At 37.7% G+C, this 25407-nt stretch overlaps 2 protein-coding genes and 2 long non-coding RNA genes across 5 annotated transcripts; 2 read left to right on the top strand and 2 right to left on the bottom strand.

The window, feature by feature from the left end:
• The first annotated feature begins 1689 nt into the window (after positions 1 to 1689).
• LOC116187266 (receptor-like protein Cf-9) lies at positions 1690 to 3665 on the top strand. The gene has a single exon (XM_031515923.1). It carries the CDS (start codon positions 1755 to 1757, stop codon positions 3519 to 3521), a length of 1767 nt encoding a protein of 588 aa, XP_031371783.1. The 5' UTR covers positions 1690 to 1754; the 3' UTR covers positions 3522 to 3665.
• Positions 3666 to 4287: 622 nt separating this feature from the next.
• LOC116188816 (receptor-like protein 52) lies at positions 4288 to 4737 on the top strand. The gene has a single exon (XM_031518285.1). The coding sequence runs from the start codon at positions 4288 to 4290 to the stop codon at positions 4735 to 4737; it is 450 nt and encodes a 149-aa protein (XP_031374145.1).
• A 928-nt stretch (positions 4738 to 5665) lies between these two features.
• Positions 5666 to 10817, bottom strand: LOC116187269. The gene is made up of 3 exons (XR_004152017.1): positions 8335 to 10817; positions 7204 to 7298; positions 5666 to 6616 (listed from the first exon to the last, which is right to left on the bottom strand). It is a non-coding gene; the product is annotated as an uncharacterized LOC116187269 (long non-coding RNA).
• A 2192-nt stretch (positions 10818 to 13009) lies between these two features.
• LOC116187271 lies at positions 13010 to 18715 on the bottom strand. 2 transcript variants are annotated; one of them, XR_004152020.1, is made up of 5 exons: positions 18340 to 18715; positions 17102 to 17170; positions 13837 to 13964; positions 13572 to 13712; positions 13010 to 13485 (listed from the first exon to the last, which is right to left on the bottom strand). It is a non-coding gene; the product is annotated as an uncharacterized LOC116187271 (long non-coding RNA). The 2 variants fall into 2 exon arrangements; XR_004152019.1 differs by having other exon boundaries at positions 13572 to 13964.
• Positions 18716 to 25407: the final 6692 nt, after the last annotated feature.

The raw sequence follows: 25407 nt of genomic DNA, 5'->3' as shown, positions 1-25407 counted from the left end.
TTCTTAATTAGTTGGATCTTTCCAATCTCATGCAGGCTTAAGCAGGTGAATAATAAAAACTTTAGCGACTTGGACAGCTGCTTGACATGGTTGACGTCCAGCTTGACTTTGAATAATGTCAGTCGCCTCTCCCATTACATTCGTACAGCCATTACTTCATCATCACTTGAGTTGCCCTTATATCTACCAGTCAGAACCCACCATTTCTTATCTTAAAATGACCTCGTGGAATGATGGGTCAGGATGGATCCGTGTATTATAAATGGAATGTAAAACTTAGTGGTATTTCATAATACAAGAAATTCGGCTCATAATGAAACAAACCCTTTTAGCATACACACTCGCAGAAGCCCAATTGAGCTTCGTATGTCTACGGTCAGAAGATTAAAATATTTATAATTCCGGGATTGAAGGAAGATATGTGAGCATCGTACTGTCTTGGACGAACTTGATCATCGAAGCAGACCCCATAGAACGACAATGGAGGAGGGAAAAGCCTAGGTAGCTATCTTGATTTACAAATTTCTAACCCCTATGGAAAGCTAAATCGAAAGAGAATTCAATGTGGAATTTTCTTAAGAGAGGACTTCGGGGTTGACTTGGATTAATTGGTCCTTCACTCTGATAACGAGTTACAAGTCAATAATATTGTGGAATATCTTAAGCTGTGGCCGAGGTTGCACCCATCCATCAGTTCCCATCATGAGCTGAACAATGTGAAGGGGATGAGAGGAGTAAGTAAATTCTACGTCGAGGAAGAGATAACTGTAGCTGGGGAAGGATTACTAAGGTTCAAAAAAGATCATTTCTGAAGACGATGAAATGGCTACAGGCAAGATGTGTGTTTATAGTGAAAATTTGTTCAAATAAACCCAGACGAAATATTTGTAGGAAAACCAAAGAGTAGATATTTTTTATGAGAAAATCTCTGACGATTCAATGGAGTCTCTAATTTTATATTATACTAGGTGATTCCCTATGTATCGAGCAGGAAATTTTTTTAATTTTTTAACAAAAGTAATATTAAAATTAAATACGTTATGAATTTTTATTCAAGGAAAACACATTGTGAATTAAAATTGTTTCACTTTAAAATGAAATAAGTTCAGTAGAAAATTATATTTCATGAAGAGCAGAATTTTAGGGCTTGTTTGGTTTTAGGATATTATTTTAGAATCACAATTCTAACTTTAACTCTACCCATTACAAAACAAAATGACTCATACAAAGTCAAAGAGTATGCCCCATTTATACCACTTTTTTCCATAACAAAACAACATAACTCATACAAAGTCAAAGGGTGGGCCCCACTTATACCACTTTTTTTCAAAATTAAAATCTGATTTTAAAATCCTACTATGAAACCAAACGCAACATTAATATCTAACTATATTGTGGAAAAAGGAAGTGATGTGCCGGTTTTTCAAATATAAGAAAACGTAAATCCTAAATAATTGTTCTAGAAAAGCAAGTAATTGTTGCATATATTTATTTTCGTCTACGCTCTGTTTGGATCAAGGGAAATAGAGGGAAAGAAAAGGGAGGAAAAGAGAGTCACTATAAGATTTTACGGATTTTCTATAGAAATTTCCTTTCCCCTTAGTTTCCTGTGTCAAAGGAAACAAGAGACTAGTCCACCGAAAAAAAAAAAAAACTAGAGACTATTTATATTTCTATTTAAGGGATGAAATAATGGAACTCCTTCCATCCCAACTCAACATTTTATCATCATTCAGCCTTACTCCCGAGACAATATGAGGAGAGATGTTTGGGTCTTCCTCTTCCTCAGCGTCCTATTGTTCTTAATCTCAAGCCATTCGATAATAATAGCCGTCGTTGTTACCAGCAATACATCATCCCCTTATTCGTCCCAACGCCCAAGCCCTGCCAGTGAGTGCGATGCCCTGCTCCAATTCAGTCAATCATTTACCATCTCGAGGGATGCCTCTGCAGATTACTGCGATTATCCGACCAACACTTCATATCCGAAGACAGCCTCATGGAAGAACGGCACCAATTGCTGCTCATGGGATGGGGTCACATGCCACATGTCAAAAGATTACGTGATCGGCCTCGATCTCAGTTGCAGTAGGCTTCGGGGAGCCCTCCATTCCAACAGCACTCTCTTTTCGCTCCGGAATCTTCAGCGGCTGAATCTCGCTGGTAACAATTTCACTGGCTCACCAATTTCATCGAGGTTTGGTATACTTACAGGATTGGCACATCTCAATCTCTCTGGTTCTTCCTTCTCGGGGATCATTCTTCTGGAGATGATAATTCATCACCATTCCAACCTGATTTCACTCGATCTCTCTGTCAGTCTGATTCCATTCTATCTCTCTGACAGTCAATATTTGACAATAGAAGAGGATCGTAGTTTCAGAAGGTTTATTAGTAATCTCACTCAGCTGAGAGAACTTGCTCTTGATGGTGTAGACATGTCTAGAATTTCTCCTTCTTCCCTCACGAACCTCTCTTCCACTCTAACATCTTTGACACTTGATGTGTGCCTTCTGCAAGGGACATTCCCAATTAACATCTTTCGTCTCCCAAACCTCCGCATTCTCTCTCTTTCTGATAATTCTAATCTCACGGGTGCTCTCCCCCAAACAAATTGGAGTAGTAGTCCACTCGTCCTCTTGAGTCTATCATTTACAAAGTTCCACGGACCAATTCCTGATTCAGTGGGGAATCTCACATCCTTGGAATATTTGCACCTCAAAGGGAGCGAATTTACTGGATCGGTACCACCAACACTTGGAAACCTTGACCGCCTCTCTTCCTTGGCCCTCGGTGGTCTCAACCTTAGTGGTACCGTTGATTTTGATATGTTTGCAAGGCTAAAGAATCTTGAGGACCTTTATCTTTCGGGGAACCTTAACGTAATGCTTCCAAACAATGGGAACTGTTCCTTCCCGAGGCTCAAAGAGTTGATACTGCAGGGCGTCAACTTGACCGAGTTCCCATATTTTTTGAGTTCTTCAGAAGAGCTGGAATTGCTGGACCTTGTTGGAAACAAGATCAGTGGTCCAATTCCTGAATGGTTTGGGAGAGTGTGGAGCAACACGCTGGCATACTTGGATCTCTCTTCTAATAATTTCACTGGAGAGATCCCATCCTCAATCTGCCAACTGAGTTCACTCAGAGATCTAGAACTCTTAGATAATCGACTGGGCACCATCCCGAGATGCTTTGGAAAATTAAGCAATCTCTCTTATTTGTCTATCTCTTCTAATAATTTCACCGGAGAGATCCCATCCTCAATCTGCCAACTGAGTTCACTAAGAGATCTAGACCTCTCAGATAACCGACTCAACGGCACCATCCCGAGATGCTTTGGAAAATTAAGCAATCTCTCTGTTTTGTCTATCTCTTCTAATAATTTCACCGGAGAGATCCCATCCTCAATCTGCCAACTGAGTTCACTAAGAAGTCTATATCTCTCAGATAATCGACTGAAAGGCACCATCCCGAGATGCTTGGGAAATTTAAGCAATCTTCTATTTGTCTCTCTTTTCTAATAATTTCACCGGAGAGATCCCATCCTCAATCTGTCAACTGAGTTCACTAAGTGATCTATCATTCTCAGATAACCGACTCAACGGCACCATCCCGAGATGCTTGGGAAATTTTAGCAATCTCTCCTATTTGGATTTGAGCCACAATCAATTACAAGGTCCACTGCCGCGATCTTTAGCAAACTGTACAAGCTTACAGAATCTAGATTTTGCCAATAACAATTTAGACGGCCCACTTCCGATTCCACCGCCCACTGTTTGGTTCTATTCCGTTGCAAACAATAAGTTTAGTGGAGACATTCCTCATCAGCTCTGCAACGCCACTCAGCTAGACATAGTCAATCTCTCCAATAATAGCTTAACCGGTTCCATTCCTCACTGTTTCATAAATTTAAGAGCATCAGTGTTGGACCTCCAAGCAAATGAGCTTGTTGGTCATATACCAGATATATTTTTCTTAGGGAATGACTTGAGGACGATTCGGTTGAGTCAAAATCGACTTGAAGGTGCTCTGCCGCGATCTTTGGCGAATTGCAAGAATTTGGAAGTTTTGGATCTCAGTGAAAATAAGTTGGAGGATCGCTTCCCTTATTGGTTGGACACTCTTCCGAATTTGCAAGTGCTTGACCTAAGATCCAACAAGCTCCGTGGTCTGATTAACAGCTCCGGGAAGAATAATCATCCCTTCCCGAAGTTGCATATTTTTGACCTCTCTGACAACAAATTTTATGGTCATCTTCCGGCTAAGTACATTGCCAACTTCATAGCCATGAAGGATAAAGCAAGAAGTGCTTCACAATACATGTGGGTAAATAATACTCGGGCAACTTATCAAGATTCCATTACGGTGGTCATGAAAGGATATACCATTGAGTTGGTGAGAATTTTGTCAGTGTTTACGACCATCGACTTGTCAAGGAACTTCTTCGGAGGAGATTTGAAGCTACTCAAGGGACTCAACCTTTCTCACAACAATTTGACCGGCAAAATCCCTTCTTCTGTGGGGAACCTGACGAATCTTGAGTGGCTGGACCTCTCCTCGAACAAGCTCAACGGGGAGATCCCTAGAGGATTAGCGGATCTTACAATGCTCTCCTGGTTGAATCTCTCAAATAATCACCTCGAGGGACTGATTCCTCAAGGCAGGCAATTCGACACATTCAACCACCCCTTTGACGGGAATCCTAGATTGTGTGGGTATCCCTTGCCAAAAGCTTGAGGGGCCGATGAGCAGCAGTTACCGCCTTCGACTTCCTCGGGAGATGGAGAAGAAAAGGCGCAATTTGGGCACTGGATTGAATGGTGGGTAGTGGCAATGGGCTATGGATGCGGAATTTCATTCGGGATATCAACGGGGTATATTATTTTGGAAACCAAGAGGCCAAAATGGCTGGTGAGAAAGGTTGAGCGATGGCTAATGAGAATGGTCGAGAGGACGAGACGAAAAAAGACAACTAGGTCGAAGAAAAATGCTGCTCAGAGAAATCATGCGAGGTACTTGTTCATGACCGATTTTGCACATTAACATGTGATTTTAAAAGAATGAAAAAGTGCGTTTAGTATTTACTCTAAACACTTTTTTTCTCCTTTCCATAAACAAACACAAATTAATCAGGAGGAGCACCAGAGGCTAATAAGATGAAGAGCAGCAAAAAACAATGCATGTGGAGGCTTATATCAACCGAGGGTTATGGCAATTTATCAATGATCAAGAAGAAAGCTCACCTTCTTCAATCCATAAGCATCTTCATTTTTTCTTTTTCCGGTTTCAATTGGAATGACCGTAATTGTGTATTTTATTTCTCCATAATAAAATGAAGCATCTAAATGAGATCAATACAACTTGAAGCGTCTGTTTGGAGTAGAGTGGTACTTATCGAAAATTGAGGAACCAAATCTACAAGAATGAAGATTCTTATGTATCAACACGACAAAGACTATTGACATGTCTAATGTTCGTTACTTATATCCAAAACTGTGCTCTCTCACCACTATAAAAGAATTGAGACCAGAGATTGTAGCACTAACAAATCGAATAGTTCATCAAATGGAAACCACAGATTACAAGTTTGGTGTGCCAGTCAGACTCTCATTATGCACTCTTCATATCCCAAATATTTGAGCTGAGAATCTCTCTCCCGAAATTAAATGGAACCTCTTGCTGATCAATCTGTTTTTTTTCCCTTCATTGAACAAGGATGGAGCCACATTGTCCTATGGAATCCTACAACAGTCATGAGCTATGGATTCCTTCAACGCCACCACAAACTCCTGCCATGCCTCTGTTCTTGCATTCGCATACACCACCATTTAACTCGAGAGGTTGCCAAATGTAGATTTTCTTACATTTCGAAGAGATAAACAGACTATGATTTTTTTGCTACTTGGAAATAAAAGATGAGGGAGAAAACGTTACGAGACTAGCTCTACTGCCACAATCAGTTTTTTTGGAAAACAATAAATCTCTCGTAAAGCTATCCAATTTCTCATTTTGCTTCAAGAAATACTAAAGAGAAAGTGGAAATACCAGAGAACTCATCTTCATGGCAAGCATGAAAGGGAACCCCAAATATTTTTCATCTAGTAATAATTTTTCATATCAAAATGATTACCATTCAGTCTAACGTCTACAACAAGTAGAATGAAGAAAATCTCTTTATCTCAGTTTTAGAAAGAACATGAGGTGGACACACAACGATATCCACCTCATGAATGATAAAGGAAAATCCAGGTTAAGTCACATGAGATGGTACACAGGCTTCCCAAACAGTTTCTTTTATATTCCGGTGAAAAACCGCAGTACATACCATTCTTAAGGCACAAGCTTGATTCATAGTGCATTTTGTCCCTCAATCAAAATATCATCTTTCTTTTTATAAGCAGCTCAACCGATATACCAGCAACAAATAAGCAAAAAGTTTAGAGCAATACACAACGGAACAAATTTAGAAGTGAACTAAAGATGGATGATAATTTTAGAACAAAGTGAATATGCAGGCATCTGAAATGAGTACGAACCAGATCATGACCTGCGGCAGTGTTGCTGACAGATTTTCAAAAAGCCTTTGTTTTGTCATCCTTTTCATCCACCGAATATTCTGCGATAAGGAGCAAATAAATAATTAGTAAGAACTTCATACCCTAATCTAGTTATTGACAGCTGATTAAGGAGCTACAAGGCGCTACATTTACCCCTAATTATCGACATTTACAGTGTACCAGCTAGTCAACTAACATTGGTGGTATTCTTAAGATCATTTCAGTGCAATAACCTGAAAATTGTTTCATAGCGTTTCTTAGGTGCCGCTATTCGAACACTCTTTTATAACATCCAGAAATTTTCACAAAATTATACCCTTATATTTTTCCATAATTATTTCATTTCAATAGAATTTAATAATTGATTACTGATGAATTAAAAACAGTATATAATTTTAGATAAGTTTCATGATGGGCTTTGCATGTGTCAACTTTTTATTAAGCTTAGTCATTTTTTGCCTCGACCCTAAATTCTGACGAAGTTTCCCCTAAAATTTCTAATATTCCATACCAATCAATAACCTGCTATGCATCTCCAAAAAAAAAAAACCATCTCAAAAGATCAACTGGCATGATCATCATGCATCACCCATAGGATAACTAAACAAAATTTTCGGGTCATAACCATCATTCTACATATGCTTACTTTCAAAACTAGGAGTAGATCTAGCTGCCAAAAATCTTCACGTTGATCCTTGATATCCAAAAGTTTCTCCTCCACTGATCTAGCCTCTAAGTCATCTGAATATATATATATATATATATATGCGGGGGGTGAGCTGCATTTCAATGAATACTATATTATAAAGCAAAATGAACTAATATACTATAATATATTCACATACAATCAATCGTATACATATATAATCACATATATTCATATTCTATAATAATTCAAGTCCAATACTAGCATATTCTCTCACACAATTAACTCACCAGTCAATCTCAAGCAACAATAATATAGCCACAAGATCCCAATCCTCACGACATAATTGTAACGGTACCTTGACCCTACATATTTCAAGTAAATCATCCACTTCTTCCCGCTTCCTCTCATAACCCATATCTCACAAGCGGGGGTCGCCCATTAACCTCTAACAGTAAGAGTTTACCATCATTTATATTTTGTCGAGTTTAGCAGCCGATCATACCCCTATTTATATTTCGTTGGATCCAACGGCCTGGCTTTCGATCATTAATAGGAGTAGGAGGTTTAGGCAAGCGAGCAACAACAGGAGGAAGAGTAGAAGTTGGAACTTCTGGTACTCAAACTTGAATGATATGCCCAATTGATGTCTAGAAAGGTATATTTCTTTGTCTTTGATAGGCTAAGCTTCAAGTGGCTTTCCCCGCTACAGATAGATGGGGAAATCACCATTCCACACCAATAATATTGATGAAGATGGGATAGAAAGAGGTAGTCTAGCTATTTTACTTACTTATTACTTAATAGTATAGAAATGCAGCCATTATATTTCACCATGTCCAGCCGCCGATCAATTCCCCATTTATATTCCACCAAGTCTAGCGACCTATCAGGCCCCTATTTATATTCCTAAGTCAAGTGGCCAATCAGGCCCCTATTTATATTCCGCCTAATCCAGCTATCAATCAAGCCCAATTCATAATCTACTGGGTCAGTGGTTTCATGACTATAATCAAACAATAATACCAGTACTCTCACGTTTAAATCTGTCACACTATTCTTCCTAATTTATTATATATTATAGGGATATATATATATATATATCATTTCATAATGGAATAGAGTACTTACAAAGATTCCAAGAAATAACTCAACGAGTTGAGTCTTCCGGATGCAAGGGTTCAGTCTCTTCGGTCCTTATATACCATAAACATGACAAATCACTGAGTTATATCAAGCTCATACTATCCAAATATATGTATATATAATATGACAAATGGTGCCACATCATCCTTAAAGAAAACTCCTTCAAAACTCGTTGGCTCCTAATTATAGATAAGTAGTTAAAGCCACTAATCATTTCGAAGGAAGCAACCAATTTGAAAGAGTTGCTTAATAATTAAAGGCAAAAGAAAATCCCCTACTGCCTTGCCATCGCAACCAATTCTACCACCTAAGTATTAGCTCACTATATATCAAGAGCTCTAATCCCTTCAATTCTTCAATTACAATGCTCTAAAATTTTCATTCTAACGAGTTCTTAAGAAGTACTAACACGCACAAAGAGTTCAAGAATCAGATACAAACGTATAGCTGAGCTTATTGAACCTAGCTTTGATCGTTTAGCGAAAATCAACATAAAACAACTCTACATCAACCACATGCAAGAAGCCCAAATAACAAGTCAAAAGAAAAACCAACATGCAAATCACCCACATGCAAGATAAACCAAATAACAAATAGAGAGAAGATCAACAAACACAACAAAGACAACAATTTCAGCTCTGACATACCAAACCGTGTTGATTATCTAAGCAAATGCAAGCCTCAGCTTCAATTCCAAGATGTCCTACCTATATCCCAACTATCCCTACTTCATTTCCCTCGATTTTGCTCTGTATGATTCCTCTAACTTAGCACCTTAGACTACTTCTAGCGGCAGTCTTTGCCACGTCTCTTATGCCCACGTGGCATGAGAGAGAGACACGCGACAGCATCTCTGTCATTGGAGTGTGCCTCTCATTTGAGCATGAGATACCAATGGGAGGCTGCCGCGTGGCAACCCATGGGCCAACGCTGCAACTTTTGCCCTTTTTTCTCTCTTTTTTTAAATTCAAATTGTAGAACCCACTTTAGAGATTCAAAATAGAGACTCGTGGGAATGGTAAATCTCCCTTTTTGTTGAGTGTATTTGAAAATTAATACATTAAAAATTATTTACTTTATGGAGAAAGATAATTTTGTTTTTAAAATAAACAAGCTTTGGAGAAAACTATCAATTTAATACTCCAAAGACAGTTCTGTCTAACAAAGTACAGATCGTTTTGTCTAACAAACTAGTCCCAACATCAACTCCCTTATAAATCCCTTCTAAATTCCGAATATATATTTCTCCTTTCAAAAGTTCCATGTAACTCTATCAACATGAGAAACATAATCTACTTATTTTACTTCACAAGTTATTATAATTTTATACAAGCATAATTAAAAATTAATTCGAAAGCTCTATATTACCATTTTTATCATAATATAGTTCATGCATTTGATAATCGAGTAAATTAATGATGTGATTCTTTCTGGCATAAAAAAATTATTGCCTATAGTTCCCCGACCGCCCGCTCCTTCTTCGGCTGATGGCAGCTCATTCTCTCCAAGCTCACCTCCCTCCTTTTCTCCCTCTCCTCCTGCCCTCATTGGTCCCCTCACCCCCTTCTCCTCTCCATCTTCCTTTCCTCCTTCCTCTCCACCGTCTCCTTCCTCCACTTCCTCTCCCTCCAATGCTCCCTCTCCTTCCGACGCTTCCCTAACAAACTCCTGATATTTCTCGCCCAGCGTATTCAAATAAGATCTGTACAGTTTACTCGAAGACGCTACTTCATGGCGGAGCAATCGGCAGGTCGGATTCGAGTGGGGCTCCAATCAAAATTCAGAGGAGAGGGGGGTGGGGGACAGGTTCTCCCAACAAGGGGACAACAATGGTGATTCGCCGATGAGCTGATGAGCTACGGGTGAGAGAGAGAGAGAGAGAGAGAGAGAGAGAGAGTTGTGCTACAAAGAGGGAGGCCGAGCTCGAGGAGCAGGGGCGCGGCGCTGGAAGTCTAAGAGAGGAGATGGGGATTTGGAGAAGCAGAGAAGAAATGGGGGTGAGACTGAGAGAGGAGGGCGGAGAGGACCTTGAGGTTGCAGTTGTGGGTGGCAAAGGCGGTTCGAGTCTCGTCGAGGATCTTGTCAATTTTCTTGGCCAATTGGTTTTGTTTCCGAGCCTCTCTGTCGTCCATGCTTCTTCTTCCTACCCTACTTCAGAATGAATGGATGGACGGACGCTGAAGGTGATTCTGGTGGGCAGCCAACCGAGGAAGGGAAGGGAATAGCAAGCAGCAGCCACGGGCGAGGCCAATGGAGCAGAGGTTATATCAGCTCTGCCTCCACCGCTTCCTCCGTTCCTCCCTCCCCCTCGTCCACCACTTGGTCCCCTCCCCCCGCCTCGTCCTCCACCGCGGCTTCACTTCCTTTAAGCCCACTCAACCCATCCCTCTTCTCTATGTCCTCATTTGCCAAAGATTTTTTTTTCCATATTTGTTTTGAAATTTATCAGATTATATTAAATCGTATAATACTTCATTAAAGAATTAAAAAAATAAAATGATTTTTTTAATGTTTTCTGTCCAATTTTTAACGGAAAATTGATGAAAGGATCGATTTGATGTACATTTGGTCAGTCAGAGTCAAAATTGATGTCAAAAATTTCTTGAGGTCAGATTTGATGTAACTTGATCTCTCGAGGACCAAATCATTAATTTACTCTTGATAATTTAAATTGTGGAGGAATATTTGCGGAGACCTTATTAATTAGAAATAGCCAAATATAACATATTTATGAAAGTAAAAATAGTTTCTAATTTTAATATAATTTGAATAAGTTTGAGATATAAGTTTTCAAGAAATGTAATCCGCATCAACGTGCGGCATGAGATGCAACCCCTCGTATTATGCAAATTACATACATACCCTAATAAAAAAATATATATCGTCTAATTTATTGAGAAAACTTTTGTTTTCTGAAATTTTTTTAATATCTATTCATTATGAATGTGGCTTTTATTGTCAACAGACCTTTTAATCTTTACCTTCGATTTTTCATGAACAATCAGACTCTCCGAGTAATAGAAAAGACAATTAACAATGAGATGTGGGTTCAAAATAATGAATCATGGCAAGTTCTCATATGCTCTCCAACTTTTATGTATAATCCATACTACAAAGAGAAGAAGGAGTTCATTCGTCTTTCTATTTTCTATTTTACCCCTATTGTTTATGTTATATTATTTAAGGGCCATTAGATTAAGGAGATAATTGTACACTTATATAAAAAAGGGAAAAGTACAAAAAAACTCCTATTGTGGTTTGAATTTGGGATAAATTAAATCCTGTGGTTTTGTGAAGGATAACTAACGCCTTGTGGTTTACTTCATGAGATATAAGGGACTTGACCGTTAGTTTCTTTTGTCACTTTTGGTCCTCATACTTTAATTTGCCATTATTACCCTCAAACTATCAACATTTTTCAATTTTGTGCTAAAATTCCGAAAAAGAAGGGAAGGGGTTGGGGCTGCCGATCGGTGGCTCCAACCCCACCACCGAAGTTGCCTGAACCCACAAAGGATGCTAGCGACCATGGAGGTGGGGTTGAGGTCGTCGATTGGTGGTTTGGAGGCTGGGACCACCAATTGGTAACTTCGACCCCCACCCTCGAGGTTTCCGACATCCTTTGTGGTTGTCGACGACCTCGGTGGTAGGGTTGGGGTCCTCGGCCAATGGACCTAGTCCTTTTTTTTTCGAATTTTAGGATCAAATTTTAAAAATTAAAAGTTTGAAGGTAACAATGACAAAAAGAAAAATATGAGAACCAAAAGTGACGAAAAACTAACGGTAAGATCCCTTATATCTTATGAAGTAAACCACATGGTATTAGTTATCCATAAAAAAATCACAGGATCCAATTTGTCCCAAACTTAAATTGTAATGGGAGCTTTTGTACTTTTTCCTAAAAAAAAAACCTACCCACTCTTTCATTCTCTTTCCCTCCCTCTTCTCTCTCCCCACTAACTCATCAAATGTGGTTGTGGCCATTTTTTTTCCTTAATCACATGAGATAATTGAGATTAAAAAGGTAGCAAAGTCAACAGGATCATAATGATGAAATTAATACCAAAAGGTAGGGGCATAAACGAGCCGAGACATTCGCATACGGCTCGGGCTTGACTCGATGAAAACTCGGATTCCGCTCACTCTTATAAAACTTGAGCTCTTCCTGGCTCGAGCTCGCCAGTTAAAAAAGCCGGGCCGAGCCTAAACGAGTCTAAACGAGCCCAGCCTGAGCCCTTGCTTGTGCCAACAAGCCGAGCTCAAGCCTGACTGCTTAGGCTCGCAAGAGCTCGGGCCCAAGCTCAAGCTTGCTATATTCGGGCTCGGCTTGGCTCATTCACACCCCTACCGAAAGTGAACAAACGAATGGATTTATTATGAATTTATTTTCATATTAAACGCGCGGTATGTGCAGACATCATCTAGTAATACTAAGTTGCAGCCTGCGCGTTACTCGTGTTTGTAAAAGAATCAATAAAATTTAATTGACTCAAGTTCTATTAAGAATGTTTTAGTTTATCTGAAAATTATTTTTCCAAATCCATTTTAATATTTATATTTGCGGTATGAGAACATTCAAAGGAATTCATTCACATAAGCTCCTATGAATTTACCTGTTTCTTTTTTGGCAATACTTAGGTTTAGTACCAAGAACCTCTTCTGACAAAGGATTCTAGATTGCATATATCCTCAGTCGAGTCTCTGAGGAAAAAATCACATCAAACTTGCAAAGTATATAACTAAACAAAGCGGCAACTAAAAAAAGAACGATAGAGGTTGACTTGCCCCTTCGTTTCATGAGTCCAAAAATAATATGGCCTACATTAATCCTCCAAGATTTCCAATCTCAACCCTAGATTGTGGTTGCAACCAGATTCGACATCTATTCGACCACTTGGGAAACTTATTTAAACTCTCCAGCAGATTCTCCTCGTCCACATAGTCCTCGGGAAATCGGATAACCATTTCTCTCACAGCCACAGCCTTTTCAAGGAAAACCCCAACCATGTAAAGTTCTTCCTGACCATCTATCCCATCACGAAACTTGACAGAAATCTTTGTGAGCTCGGTGAGGAAACACGAAGGCACTTGGTGTAGCAACTCATCCCCTCCATTTTCCGGATAGTACTCGAATCCCTAATTGTCATGATAATGAAACAACTTATGACCAATGTCTTCAGCAATTAAAGCAAATGGTCGAGTGCATCAAGAAGTTACATTACCACTCTAAAGTAGAGGCTTCGAAGATAAAGAAATCTTCTCAGTATTGCCCAAAGGCCCTAAACTGTCATAGAACTTATCCAATCCAATGTTATGTTGATCATATAACTGAACAGAGGAAGCTCATTCCTTGTGGCAAGGTCCTAAAGATGCAGCAAAAAGGCGAGCCTCAGAGATACAAACAAAATAAAATCACAGCTAGAGAGGAAAATGTACTAAAGGAAGCTTGGCCTCTATAATCGAGAAAGATAGGGTTAACTCCTTCACATTAGAGAAGACCCACAGGAGCTTCTTGCCCAGGGCTACTTCTCTATCTCCAATGCTTTCTAAATCTCAGTAGTAGCTTGGCCTCAACTAGCTGTGTGGCGTCTCCCAATATGCGGCACTTGAAGAGACTGCCAAGATAGGGGAAGGATTTAAGACAAGCTCCTTTGATGTGTAGGATGCAGTCTTATGAATAAGTTTTTAGTAATGTTACTTTCTTTTAAAAAAAAAAAATTGGTACAGTTATTCTCAAATTTTCTTTTGACATAGATTACTTTTCTTAATATGTTCAATTATAATATTAATAAGATTTATTGTTTATGAATCTCAATCAACACGTAAAAATCTAAACAGTCTATATCTATATCTATATAAAGCATAAAAACCAAAGCAATTCATCGGGTGATGCCACGTAGGACAAAGATAGTTTGTGGTCGAGTGACTTTTGACGTTCCAACTAACCATAATACGACAGATGGTGTGCTATCCTCTTGCCATGTCACTCTCTAAATTCCAAAGATCTTTTTAGTTATAAAAGTAAAAAATTCTTTTCATATAACTCAGGCAATACATACCAATACACGTTGATAATCTATGCTCAACCCCTCTCTCTCTCTCTCTCTTTCTCTCTCTGTTGGTTTGGTTTCCACCCAAACAGCTCCTCTTCTTCCCCCAAGCTCTCTTTGTCTCGCCCTCTATCTCCTGTCTGCTCTTCGTCATCTCCTCAGCTCAGAACAGACCAAAAAGAAACGAAAAAGAAAGAAGAAAGGAAGAAACAAATGAAATGGACAAGGGATGGCGGTGGAATGGGTTTGCTTGGGGAAAATGGGGCCACGTGGGGCCCTTTCACCCCTTTCTTTTTTTTTTTAGTCACAGAAATTATAGTATATAATATACATGTATATTACATAAGCATATATATATATATATATTTGCAAAAATACATACCGCGTCTCACACTCTCTGAGTTTCAAAGATCTTTGTAGTTATAAAAGTAAAAAAATATTTTCATATATATATATATATATAAGTATTTAGGAAATACTTATATAAAAAAGTGTTACTAAAAGTTCATCATTTGTGGATACCCGAGCTCAACATTTTCACAGGAGCAAAACAAAAACTCTTCTATCTAATGGATTAGGTACACCCTCAGCCTTAGGGAAAAAAGAAAAAAGAAAAAGCAACGTTACCAAATATGGTTATTAAGAAATAAACTTTAACCAAACACGTAGTTGAAACAAAAAAGAGCTTGAACTAACTTATGGACAAAGTTGCAAGTGGTTTTTGGATATATGTTCGATAATTCTAGCCCGTGCATAAGCAGGGGCTTTTCATTTAGTTTAATAATTTTTCAGTGATGTTATAAATTTTAGTTTCTTTTGTGATGTTAATTGGTCATCAAATGGTTAAAAAGGTAACTATGCCGTACAACAATTGCAACATAGAATATTTTATGAGAAAATAATATCTTATCGATTGTCACGACCCGAAATTTCAATAACGTTTCCCCCATATTTCCTGGAATCCATTATAACATTCAAACTGACTTCTCATAAATTTTCAAAGTATATAACCAATCCATCAACTCTAATATGTATATACACTTTTCCGGAGATTTGTTATCGCTCTCACATCAGTGATACAACTAAACCAAATCTTCAGGTCGTAACATTCTCAAGTCCATTCTATACAAAAAAGATATCTATCAAATAACTAAGGTTTCTACCTAGTCCTCCAAGCTGATCCCCGATATCAAAAAGTGGTTCTTTCGCGCAATCGGAATCTTATCCGGAAAAATATATACAGGATGTGAGCTGCATCTCAGTGAGCACTAAATTCCAAAGCAAAATTAATAATATTAAGTGATAAATATATTTTAGACAACCAAATATTCATATAGATAGTAGTAGCATAATCAAGTCTATCAATTAATTCACCAACACGACATATTAGACAATACGTACAGCTGATTATTAAGTTCATTCATCAACAATCAATTGCCCTTATAACCGTATAAAACTATTATTAGAATTAACATTCAACCCAACATCATCTTGCACTCATAGCCTAACTAAATCAAATTAGCAACAACACGGCTTTCACATAATAATTTAGACAATCATAACAATCATCACATTTACAGCAATCCAGCCAAACAAACAATATACAATACAACCAAATCAATATAGCCATAGGGTTACATTTCTTCGCAACAGAGTTGTGACGGTACCGTGACCCCGCACATCTCATTCATATCATCCTCAACTCCCAATATTTATATCTCATAAGCGGGGACCGCCTATTAACCTCCGGCGGTAAGAGTTGACCTCAATTTGAATTCCGCTGGGCCTTAGCGGCCGATCGGGCCCTTTTTTCTATTTCGCCGGGTCCAGCGGCCGATCAGGCCACTGTTTATATTTCGCCGGGTCCAGCGACCGATCATGCCCCTATTTATATTCCGCCGGGTCCAGCGGCCGATCAGGCCCCTATTTATATTCCGCCGGGTTCAGCGGCCGATCATGCCCCAATTTATATTCCGCCGGGTCCAGCGGCCGATCAGGCCCTATTTGTATTCCGTTGGGTCCAGCGGTCGATTAGGTCCCTATTTATATTCCGCCGGGTCCAGCGGCCGATCATGCCCCAATTTATATTCCGCTGGGTCCAGCGGCCGATCATGTCCCTATTTATATTCCGCCGGGTCCAGCGGCCGATCATGTCCCTATTTATATTCCGCCGGGTCCAGCGGCCGATCATGCCCCAATTTATATTCCGCCGGGTCCAGCGGCCAATCAAGCCCTATTTGTATTCCGCTGGGTCCAGCGGCCGATCTGGCCCATTTTGTAATCCGTCGGGTCCAACGGTCCCATGGCTATAGTCACACAACAATCACAAGCACAGTCAACTGCAGCCATGCCATCACACATCATAAGCCCACACCAAATCCTTATTCCCAAATTATCACAGTTCCGTATACATAAACACAACCACAATCATTTTCCAATTGAATCACATTATCATCATATTTTTCTTACGCAAGCCACATACTCAATCACACTGCATATCCCAAATCAAGGTGAAACATAAAAGGCCATATTTCTCAGATCCTTTCCCACAACATTGCAAGACCGATTCCTTAATCTAACTACCACTATATTCGTCTTAGATAATTTATATAATTATAACACATAATTTCACAAGGAAATAGAGTATTCATATAACATACTATAATTATATATATCATTTCACAATGGAATGAAGTACTCACCGGAAACTCGCCAAAACTATTTTAATGAGTCAAACCTCCCGGGTGCATGATTTTGATCTCCTCTGTTGCCTATCATTTGAAGCATCAAACTAGATTATGATCAACATACTAATGCAACCATACTTATCGGTGCTGGCAAGTATCCTCCTGATAGAGAAAAAAACACATCGATACTTTCATAATCAATCACATCTCTATTTTACCCCATATTACCCATTAGCCCCTATCAACATGTTACTTAATTGCTATAACTTAATCACGTAATACCATTAATTTGAATCAATGCCTATCTTTAGATCTTTCGAGAATCACCCCCTAAATGATGTTTAACCTCCACACTCTGCTTAAGCAATTAAATGAAGAAAAATATGCATTTCGATTATCAACAAGATACTTATATTAATAAAAAAAATGATTTCAATGGTGGAATTCGCGAAAACAATTAGCTTCTCAACTCAACCAAGAAAAGCAAGGTTATAGGTAAAAGAAGCTCAATCAATTTAAATTCCGCATTTCACACTCAAGCATATCACTAATTATAAACTTAATCTCTTCACTTATTGTCTTCTCAACCTTTTATCCATTCCCTTCTTTCCATGCTCTATTCTATTTTAAGTAATTCCACTGACCTAAAATATTTCAATTCTCAAATAGAGCACTATTAACAAGAGAGATGGAAGAAGTAAACCTCAGCTTATATTAGTCATTTAACTGCCCCTAACTTGTCAATCTAACAATCCACTTAATCATGATTATAGCTCATCAAATGAAATGCATATATGAGCAAGAAAAGAATCTTATAGTACAAAACTTATGAAATCAATCTCATTTAATCTAATTAGTTGAACTCACGATAATTAAGCAAAGCTAAATCCATAGATATTTCTATCTTTTATCCAACTGATTACGTCAATTGGAATCATCATACATAAAATGAGATCATGAATTCAATCTTGCAATTTTTTTTTCTAATATTGATCAAAATCACCCGAATTTCATAGATCAATTCATACAAATGCCAATTCAACTCAGCCACCACACGTCAAATTTACAGCTAGACAGCCACATAAACTCAATTCTCTGTTAATCCCCATAAAACTCAAGCAATCACAACTAATCATTCCTCTTCACTACTGAATTAATCGAACCCTAGGCTGAGCTAAGATGAAAGAAGAATAACTTAATCGGCACCTAATCATATTGAATAAGAATGTCTAAGGTGAGAAGAATCAACTTACTTCAAGAACCCGAGCCTAGCCTTGCTCTCCTCTTAAGTTTCTTCTTCAGCTCACTCTGTTCTATCTCTCTCCGCTCTCATCCTCTATTTCTCTGTTTTCTCCCTTGACTTCCCACAGCAAAATAGAAGAATGGAAGAAAAAGAAAGCAGCAGAACAAAACAAGAAAAAAAGGAAGAAGTGGATGGCTGCTCACATTTTCGTTCTTCTTCTTCCCCCCAGCTGTCTCTGTTTTCCTTTCTATCTCTTGCTCTGTTTCGTCTTTACGTTTTCCAGCCCAAAAGCATAACAGAGTAAAAGAGAGAAAGGAGACAAGACAAATGAATGAAAAGAATGGCGGTGGAAGACTCCAGGGGGAAAATTTTGGGGGACACGTGGGGCCCTTTCACCCCTAATCTCTCTCTTTTTTTTTTGTCAGTCACCTATATAATATATATATATATATATATATATATATAATAGCACATGTATGTTTAAGTATGCATGTTTCAAAATTCCCAGTTTCAAACAAGCCTTCACTCTCTCTTCTTCTTCTTCTTCTTCTTCTTTTCCTAATGCTCCAGCTTATGCATGTAATCTATATATATTTGTATATAAACATGTAAGTAAATGTACGTGTATATATATATATATATAAACTATGTGAAATAAAAAAAAATTTCAGGTCTCACAATCTCCCCCACTAATTAAAATTTCGTCCTCGAAATTTGTTTATGTGATACCACAAAAATTAGAGCATTAAGGATTATAGCATCCTCAGGTTCCCATGTTTCTTCTGAATGACTTTTCCAAGCACCTTCATAGATCACCAAGTTTCCGTTGAGCCACTATAATAAATCAGATGATATGAGCCCAAATCTTGTAGAATATCCAAATCTCCATCTCGAAAGCAACTCTAAGATTCCTGAGTTCGAATACCGAAAACTCTATCAAAAACCTAATCAATAGAATTCCTTCCATGTCGCTGGGATATGTATTAACTGAAATAAACCCCAAATCTACCTTGGATGATCAAAAAATTGATATATGTCTCTGCTGATGGTAGAATTGGCCAATCTCAACCGGATAGCTTTTCCAGTAGAATTACCCATGCCAAAGTGGATTGCTGATAGCGGTAATTTAGAATACCAGAAACCCATGCTGAACTCATACGATGATGCCAGACTAAAATATTAATCCAAGCAATAATAGAATCCCAAGATCAATGATAAGAACCAAGTAAGATTCTGTTGAATAAGCAGAGCAACAATTCCCTCAATCCCGTATGATCAATCCCATGACAACATCAACCCTGACTGGTTGCAGATATAAAGGAGAAATAATATGGAGTCACCATTGCTAGAATCGGAGAACGCAGGATGGCAGACAACATTGAAGAATTAATAATCTAGGAAATATTCCAATAAAGGAAATCTGACATATATGCTCAAAGGTCGTGGGAACTTCCTGAAAGAATATCTCTGAACCTGATCTGTAAAGAATCCTTGTAAAACCATATATGTATAACCGAAATGTATCTTGACCCTGATACTTAACTGAATTCAGCACTCGTTTGAAACTCGAAGAATAGCTGATCATAATGCTGATTCCGTGAGAAACTTAAACTATGGGGAACCTGAGGTGCCTCCCTTTACTTAGGTCTTAATAGTATTATAATAATTATGTAGATAGATCTCGAAAAATATCCTTAAGTTCCAAGCTTATTCTTTAATCAAGCACAAAGAAATTAATGAATATCAACCTCTAAAAAAATCTTACTAATATGTCCGTAAGGTAATTAAAGTTTCTCATGAGTAAATTCGGCAATTAAGTTCGGAGCTAATCGAATAACTAACATAACAACTAAACAAGGAAATCACAATTAAAGCTTGGCCACATTTGCTTCTAATTTGGTTAACCTTCATTCTGAATCTCCAATTTAGATCTTGTTCTTCGGTTTTCTAATTTAGTAATACACTAAATTAGTCCATGAACAAGTCCTTCTCTTACCTACCCTAGAAAGATAAAACTCCAATAGATTAACCATCTACTTTCCAATTTTATTCTTCGATTTGCTCATTCCATCGAATTACAAGGAATACACATTCAGACACAAGAAGAAATCAAATCGTTATCACATACACAGCACTTCCAAAGCTACTGATTTCAAGCCCAAATTACTACTTAAGATCATTCTTTAAATTCCGATTCTGATAAGTCTCCTAAACAATCAAAATAAACCACGTAACATATGCTTTCTATTTATGTGTCTCATCTATCCTTACTCCGCTTCAGACCGAATCGTTAACCAATTTATAGAGAAGGAACGTAATTTAAGAAAAAGGAACACCCGATCAATAGGAACTCAGCGCATACAAATTCTGATAATAATTTTGCCAAAACCAAAATCGAGTCTTCTTTATTTTTCCTTATCGTCATGAATTCAATCAATCACCCATTTCCTACTATTCTTGACCCCCAGATTATCCTTATTTGACTTTCTTCCTATTCTAAGCTCCTAATCAAGCTCTCTATCACTGTGTTTCTTTCAAACAGAACAACTCTCCCAAATATAAGCCAAGTCCACTTATAATTTTACAAGAATATCAATACACACGTGCCAAAAGTTTATGTTTTCTTCTTTTTTTTTTTCATTGTTTACCAAAAGAAGGAAATAACAAACATGACAGCAAATATTGAATTTAATCGGAGATCCAAACAATATTCCGACAAACTAAATCAATATATATATATATATATACTCAAAGAATTTCAAGCACTTCTGTAAAACCTGATGTGCAAAACCTAATTCTTTAATGATATTTCCAATCCTCAACTGCTTAGTCTCAATTTCCCTATTGTACAATGCAAATATAAATTTCAACAAGCAGACATAAGCCCATGCTTATTCACTAACAGATCCAAAGCATTAACAACTCAATTAACAAGCATAGAATTCATAGAAATCCTAGCAAAATCTCCACAATTATCCAAGAATTACTCGGGGATCAAGCTTCAACTTAAGTCTACAGGATCTCCTAACCTAAGCTCTGATACCAAAATTGTCATGACCCGAAATTTTAGTAATGTTTCCCCCATATTTCCTGGAATCCATTATGACATTGAAACTGACTTCTCATAAATTTCTAAAGTATATAACCAATCTATCAACTCTAATATGTATATACACTTTTCCGGAGATTTGTTTTCGCTCTCACATCAGTGATACAACTAAACCAAATCTTCAGGTCGTAACATTCTCAAGTCCATTCTATACAAAAACGATATCTATCAAATAACTAAGGTTCCTACCTAGTCCTCCAAGCTGATCCCCGATATCAAAAAGTGGTTCCTTCGCGCAATCAGAAGCTTATTTGGAAAAATGTATGCAGGGTGTGAGCTGCATCTCAGTGAGCACTAAATTCCAAAGCAAAATTAATAATATTAAGTGATAAATATATTTTAGACAACCAAATATTCATATAGATAGTAGTAGCATAATCAAGTCTATCAATTAATTCACCAACACGACATATTAGACAATACGTACAACTGATTACTAAGTTCATTCATCAACAATCAATTGCCCTTATAACCATATAAAACTATTATTAGAATTAACATTCAACTCAACATCATCTTGCACTCATAGCCTAACTAAATCAAATTTGCAACAACACGGCTTCCACATAATAATTCAGACAATCATAACAATCATCACATTTACAGCAATCCAGCCAAACAAACAATATACAACACAACCAAATCAATATAGCCATAGGGTTGCATTTCCTCGCAATAGAGTTGTGACGGTACCGTGACCCCGCACATCTCATTCATATCATCCTCAACTCCCAATATTCATATCTCATAAGCGAGGGCCGCCTATTAACCTCTGGTGGTAAGAGTTGACCTCAATTTGAATTCCGCCGGGCCTAGCGGCAAATCGGGCCCTTTTTTCTATTCCGCTGGGTCCAGCGGCCGATCAGGCCCCTGTTTATATTCCGCCGGGTCCAGCGACCGATCATGCCCCTATTTATATTCCGCCGGGTCCAGCGGCCGATCAGGCCCCTATTTATATTCCGCCAACTCCAGCGGCTGATCATGTCCCAATTTATATTCCGCCGGGTCCAGCGACCGATCAGGCCCTATTTGTATTCCGCTGGGTCCAGCGGCCGATCAGATCCCTTTTTCTTTTCCGCCGGGTCCAGCGGCCGATCAGGCCCATATTTATATTCCGCCAGGTCCAGCGGCCGATCATGCCCTAATTTATATTCCGCCGGGTTCAGCGGCCGATCAGGCCCCTATTTATATTTTGCTGGGTCCAGCGGCTGATCATGCCCCAATTTATATTCCGTCGGGTCCAGCGGCCGATCAGGCCCTATTTGTATTCCTCTGGGTCCAGCGGGCGATCTGGCCTATTTTGTAATCCGTCAGGCCCAGTGGTCAACTACAGCCATGCCATCACACATCATAAGCCCACACCAAATCCTTATTCCCAAATTATCATAGTTCCGTATACACAAACACAACCACAATCATTTTCCAATTGAATCACATTATCATCATATTTTTCTTACGCAAGCCACATACTCAGTCACACTACATATCCCAAATCAAGGTGAAACATAAAAGGCCATATTTCTCATATCCTTTCCCACAACATTGCAAGACCGATTCCTTAATCTAACTACCACTATATTCGTCTTAGATAATTTATATAATTATAACACATAATTTCACAAGGAAATAGAGTATTCATATAACATACTATAATTATATATATCATTTCACAATGGAATGAAGTACTCACCGGAAACTCGCCAAAACTATTTTAATGAGTCAAACCTCCCGGGTGCATGATTTTGATCTCCTCTGTTGCCTATCATTTGAAGCATCAAACTAGATTATGAACAACATACTAATGCAACCATACTTATCGGTGCTGGCAAGTATCCTCCTGATAGAGAAAAAAACACATCGATACTTTCATAATCAATCACATCTCTATTTTACCCCATATTACCCATTAGCCCCTATTAACATGTTACTTAATTGCTATAACTTAATCACGTAATACCATTAATTTGAATCACTGCCTATCTTTAGATCTTTCTAGAATCACCCCCTAAATGATGTTTAACCTCCACACTCTTCTTAAGCAATTAAATGAAGAAAAATATGCATTTCGATTATCAACAAGATACTTATATTAATAAAAAAAAATGATTTCAATGGTGGAATTCGCGAAAACAATTAGCTTCTCAACTCAACCAAGAAAAGCAAGGTTACAGGTAAAAGAAGCTCAATCAATTTAAATTCCGCATTTCACACTCAAGCATATCACTGATTATAAACTTAATCTCTTCACTTATTGTCTTCTCAATCTTTTATCCATTCCCTTCTTTCCATGCTCTGTTCTATTTTAAGTAATTCCACTGACCTAAAATATTTCAATTCTCAAATAGAGCACTATTAACAAGAGAGATGGAAGAAGTAAACCTCAGCTTATATTAGTCATTTAATTGCCCCTAACTTGTCAATCTAACAATCCACTTAATCATGATTATAGCTCATCAAATGAAATGCATATATGAGCAAGAGAAGAATCTTATAGTACAAAACTTATGAAATCAATCTCATTTAATCTAATTAGTTGAACTCACGATAATTAAGCAAAGCTAAATCCATAGATATTTCTATCTTTTATCCAACTGATTACGTCAATTGGAATCATCATACATAAAATGAGATCATGAATTCAATCTTGCAATTTTTTTTTCTAATATTGATCAAAATCACCCGAATTTCATAGATCAATTCATACAAATGCCAATTCAACTCAGCCACCACACGTCAAATTTACAGCTAGACAACCACATAAACTCAATTCTCTGTTAATCCCCATAAAACTCAAGCAATCACAACTAATCATTCCCCTTCACTACCGAATTAATCGAACCCTAGGCTGAGCTAAGATGAAAGAAGAATAGCTTAATTGGCACCTAATCATAGTGAATAAGAATGTCTAAGGTGAGAAGAATCAACTTACTTCAAGAACCCGAGCCTAGCCTTGCTCTCCTCTTAAGTTTCTTCTTCAGCTCACTCTGTTCTGTCTCTCTCTGCTCTCATCCTCTGTTTCTCTGTTTTCTCCCTTGACTTCCCACAGCAAAATAGAAGAATGGAAGAAAAAGAAAGCAGCAGAACAAAACAAGAAAAAAAGGAAGAAGTGGATGGCTGCTCACATTTTCGTTCTTCTTCTCCCCCCCAGCTGTCTCTGTTTTCCTTTCAATCTCTTGCTCTATTTCTTCTTTACGTTTTCCAGCCCAAAAGCATAACAGAGTAAAAGAGAGAAAGGAGACAAGACAAATGAATGAAAAGAATGGCGGTGGAAGACTCCAGGGGAAAAATTTTGGGGGGACACGTGGGGCCCTTTCACCCCTAATCTCTCTCTTTTTTTTTGTCAGTCACCTATATAATATATATATATATATATATATAATAGCACATGTATGTTTAAGTATGCATTTTTCGAAAATCCCAGTTTCAAACATGCCTTCACTCTCTCTTCTTCTTCTTCTTCTTTTTCTTTTTTTTTTCCTAATGCTCCAGCTTATGTATGTAATCTATATATATATTTGTATATAAACATGTAAGTAAATGTACGTGTATATATATATATATAAACTATGTGAAATAAAAAAAAAATTTCAGGTCTCACATCGATATTTCTTTTTATAATATATATATCTTGTTTCTGTGCTTCAAGTACTTACTGTTTTCATTAATTATTGATAATAGTTGTTTTTATGCAATTTTACTATATACACATATATTATGTTAAGTTTTATACATTGCACGGTGAACGACGAGAGCTCTCCCATATCCTTCTTTCTTCAGTATTACGATTCCACAAAATCAAATCTATTTTGTTCCACTTATTGTATCACGTCGAAAGACACTAAAATAACCTTGTGTTTAAAATTTATCAAGAACACAAATTATTTATCAATATTAATTTAAAGAAGTAACGGCGAATCTTTAAATATATATTTTTTACTCTTAATGTTTAGCATAGTTTTGCCATCTAAT

The sequence above is a fragment of the Punica granatum genome, chromosome 8 (assembly GCF_007655135.1).
Source record: "Punica granatum isolate Tunisia-2019 chromosome 8, ASM765513v2, whole genome shotgun sequence".
NCBI lineage: Eukaryota > Viridiplantae > Streptophyta > Magnoliopsida > Myrtales > Lythraceae > Punica > Punica granatum.
This window is presented reverse-complemented; position numbering and strand designations above follow the sequence as displayed.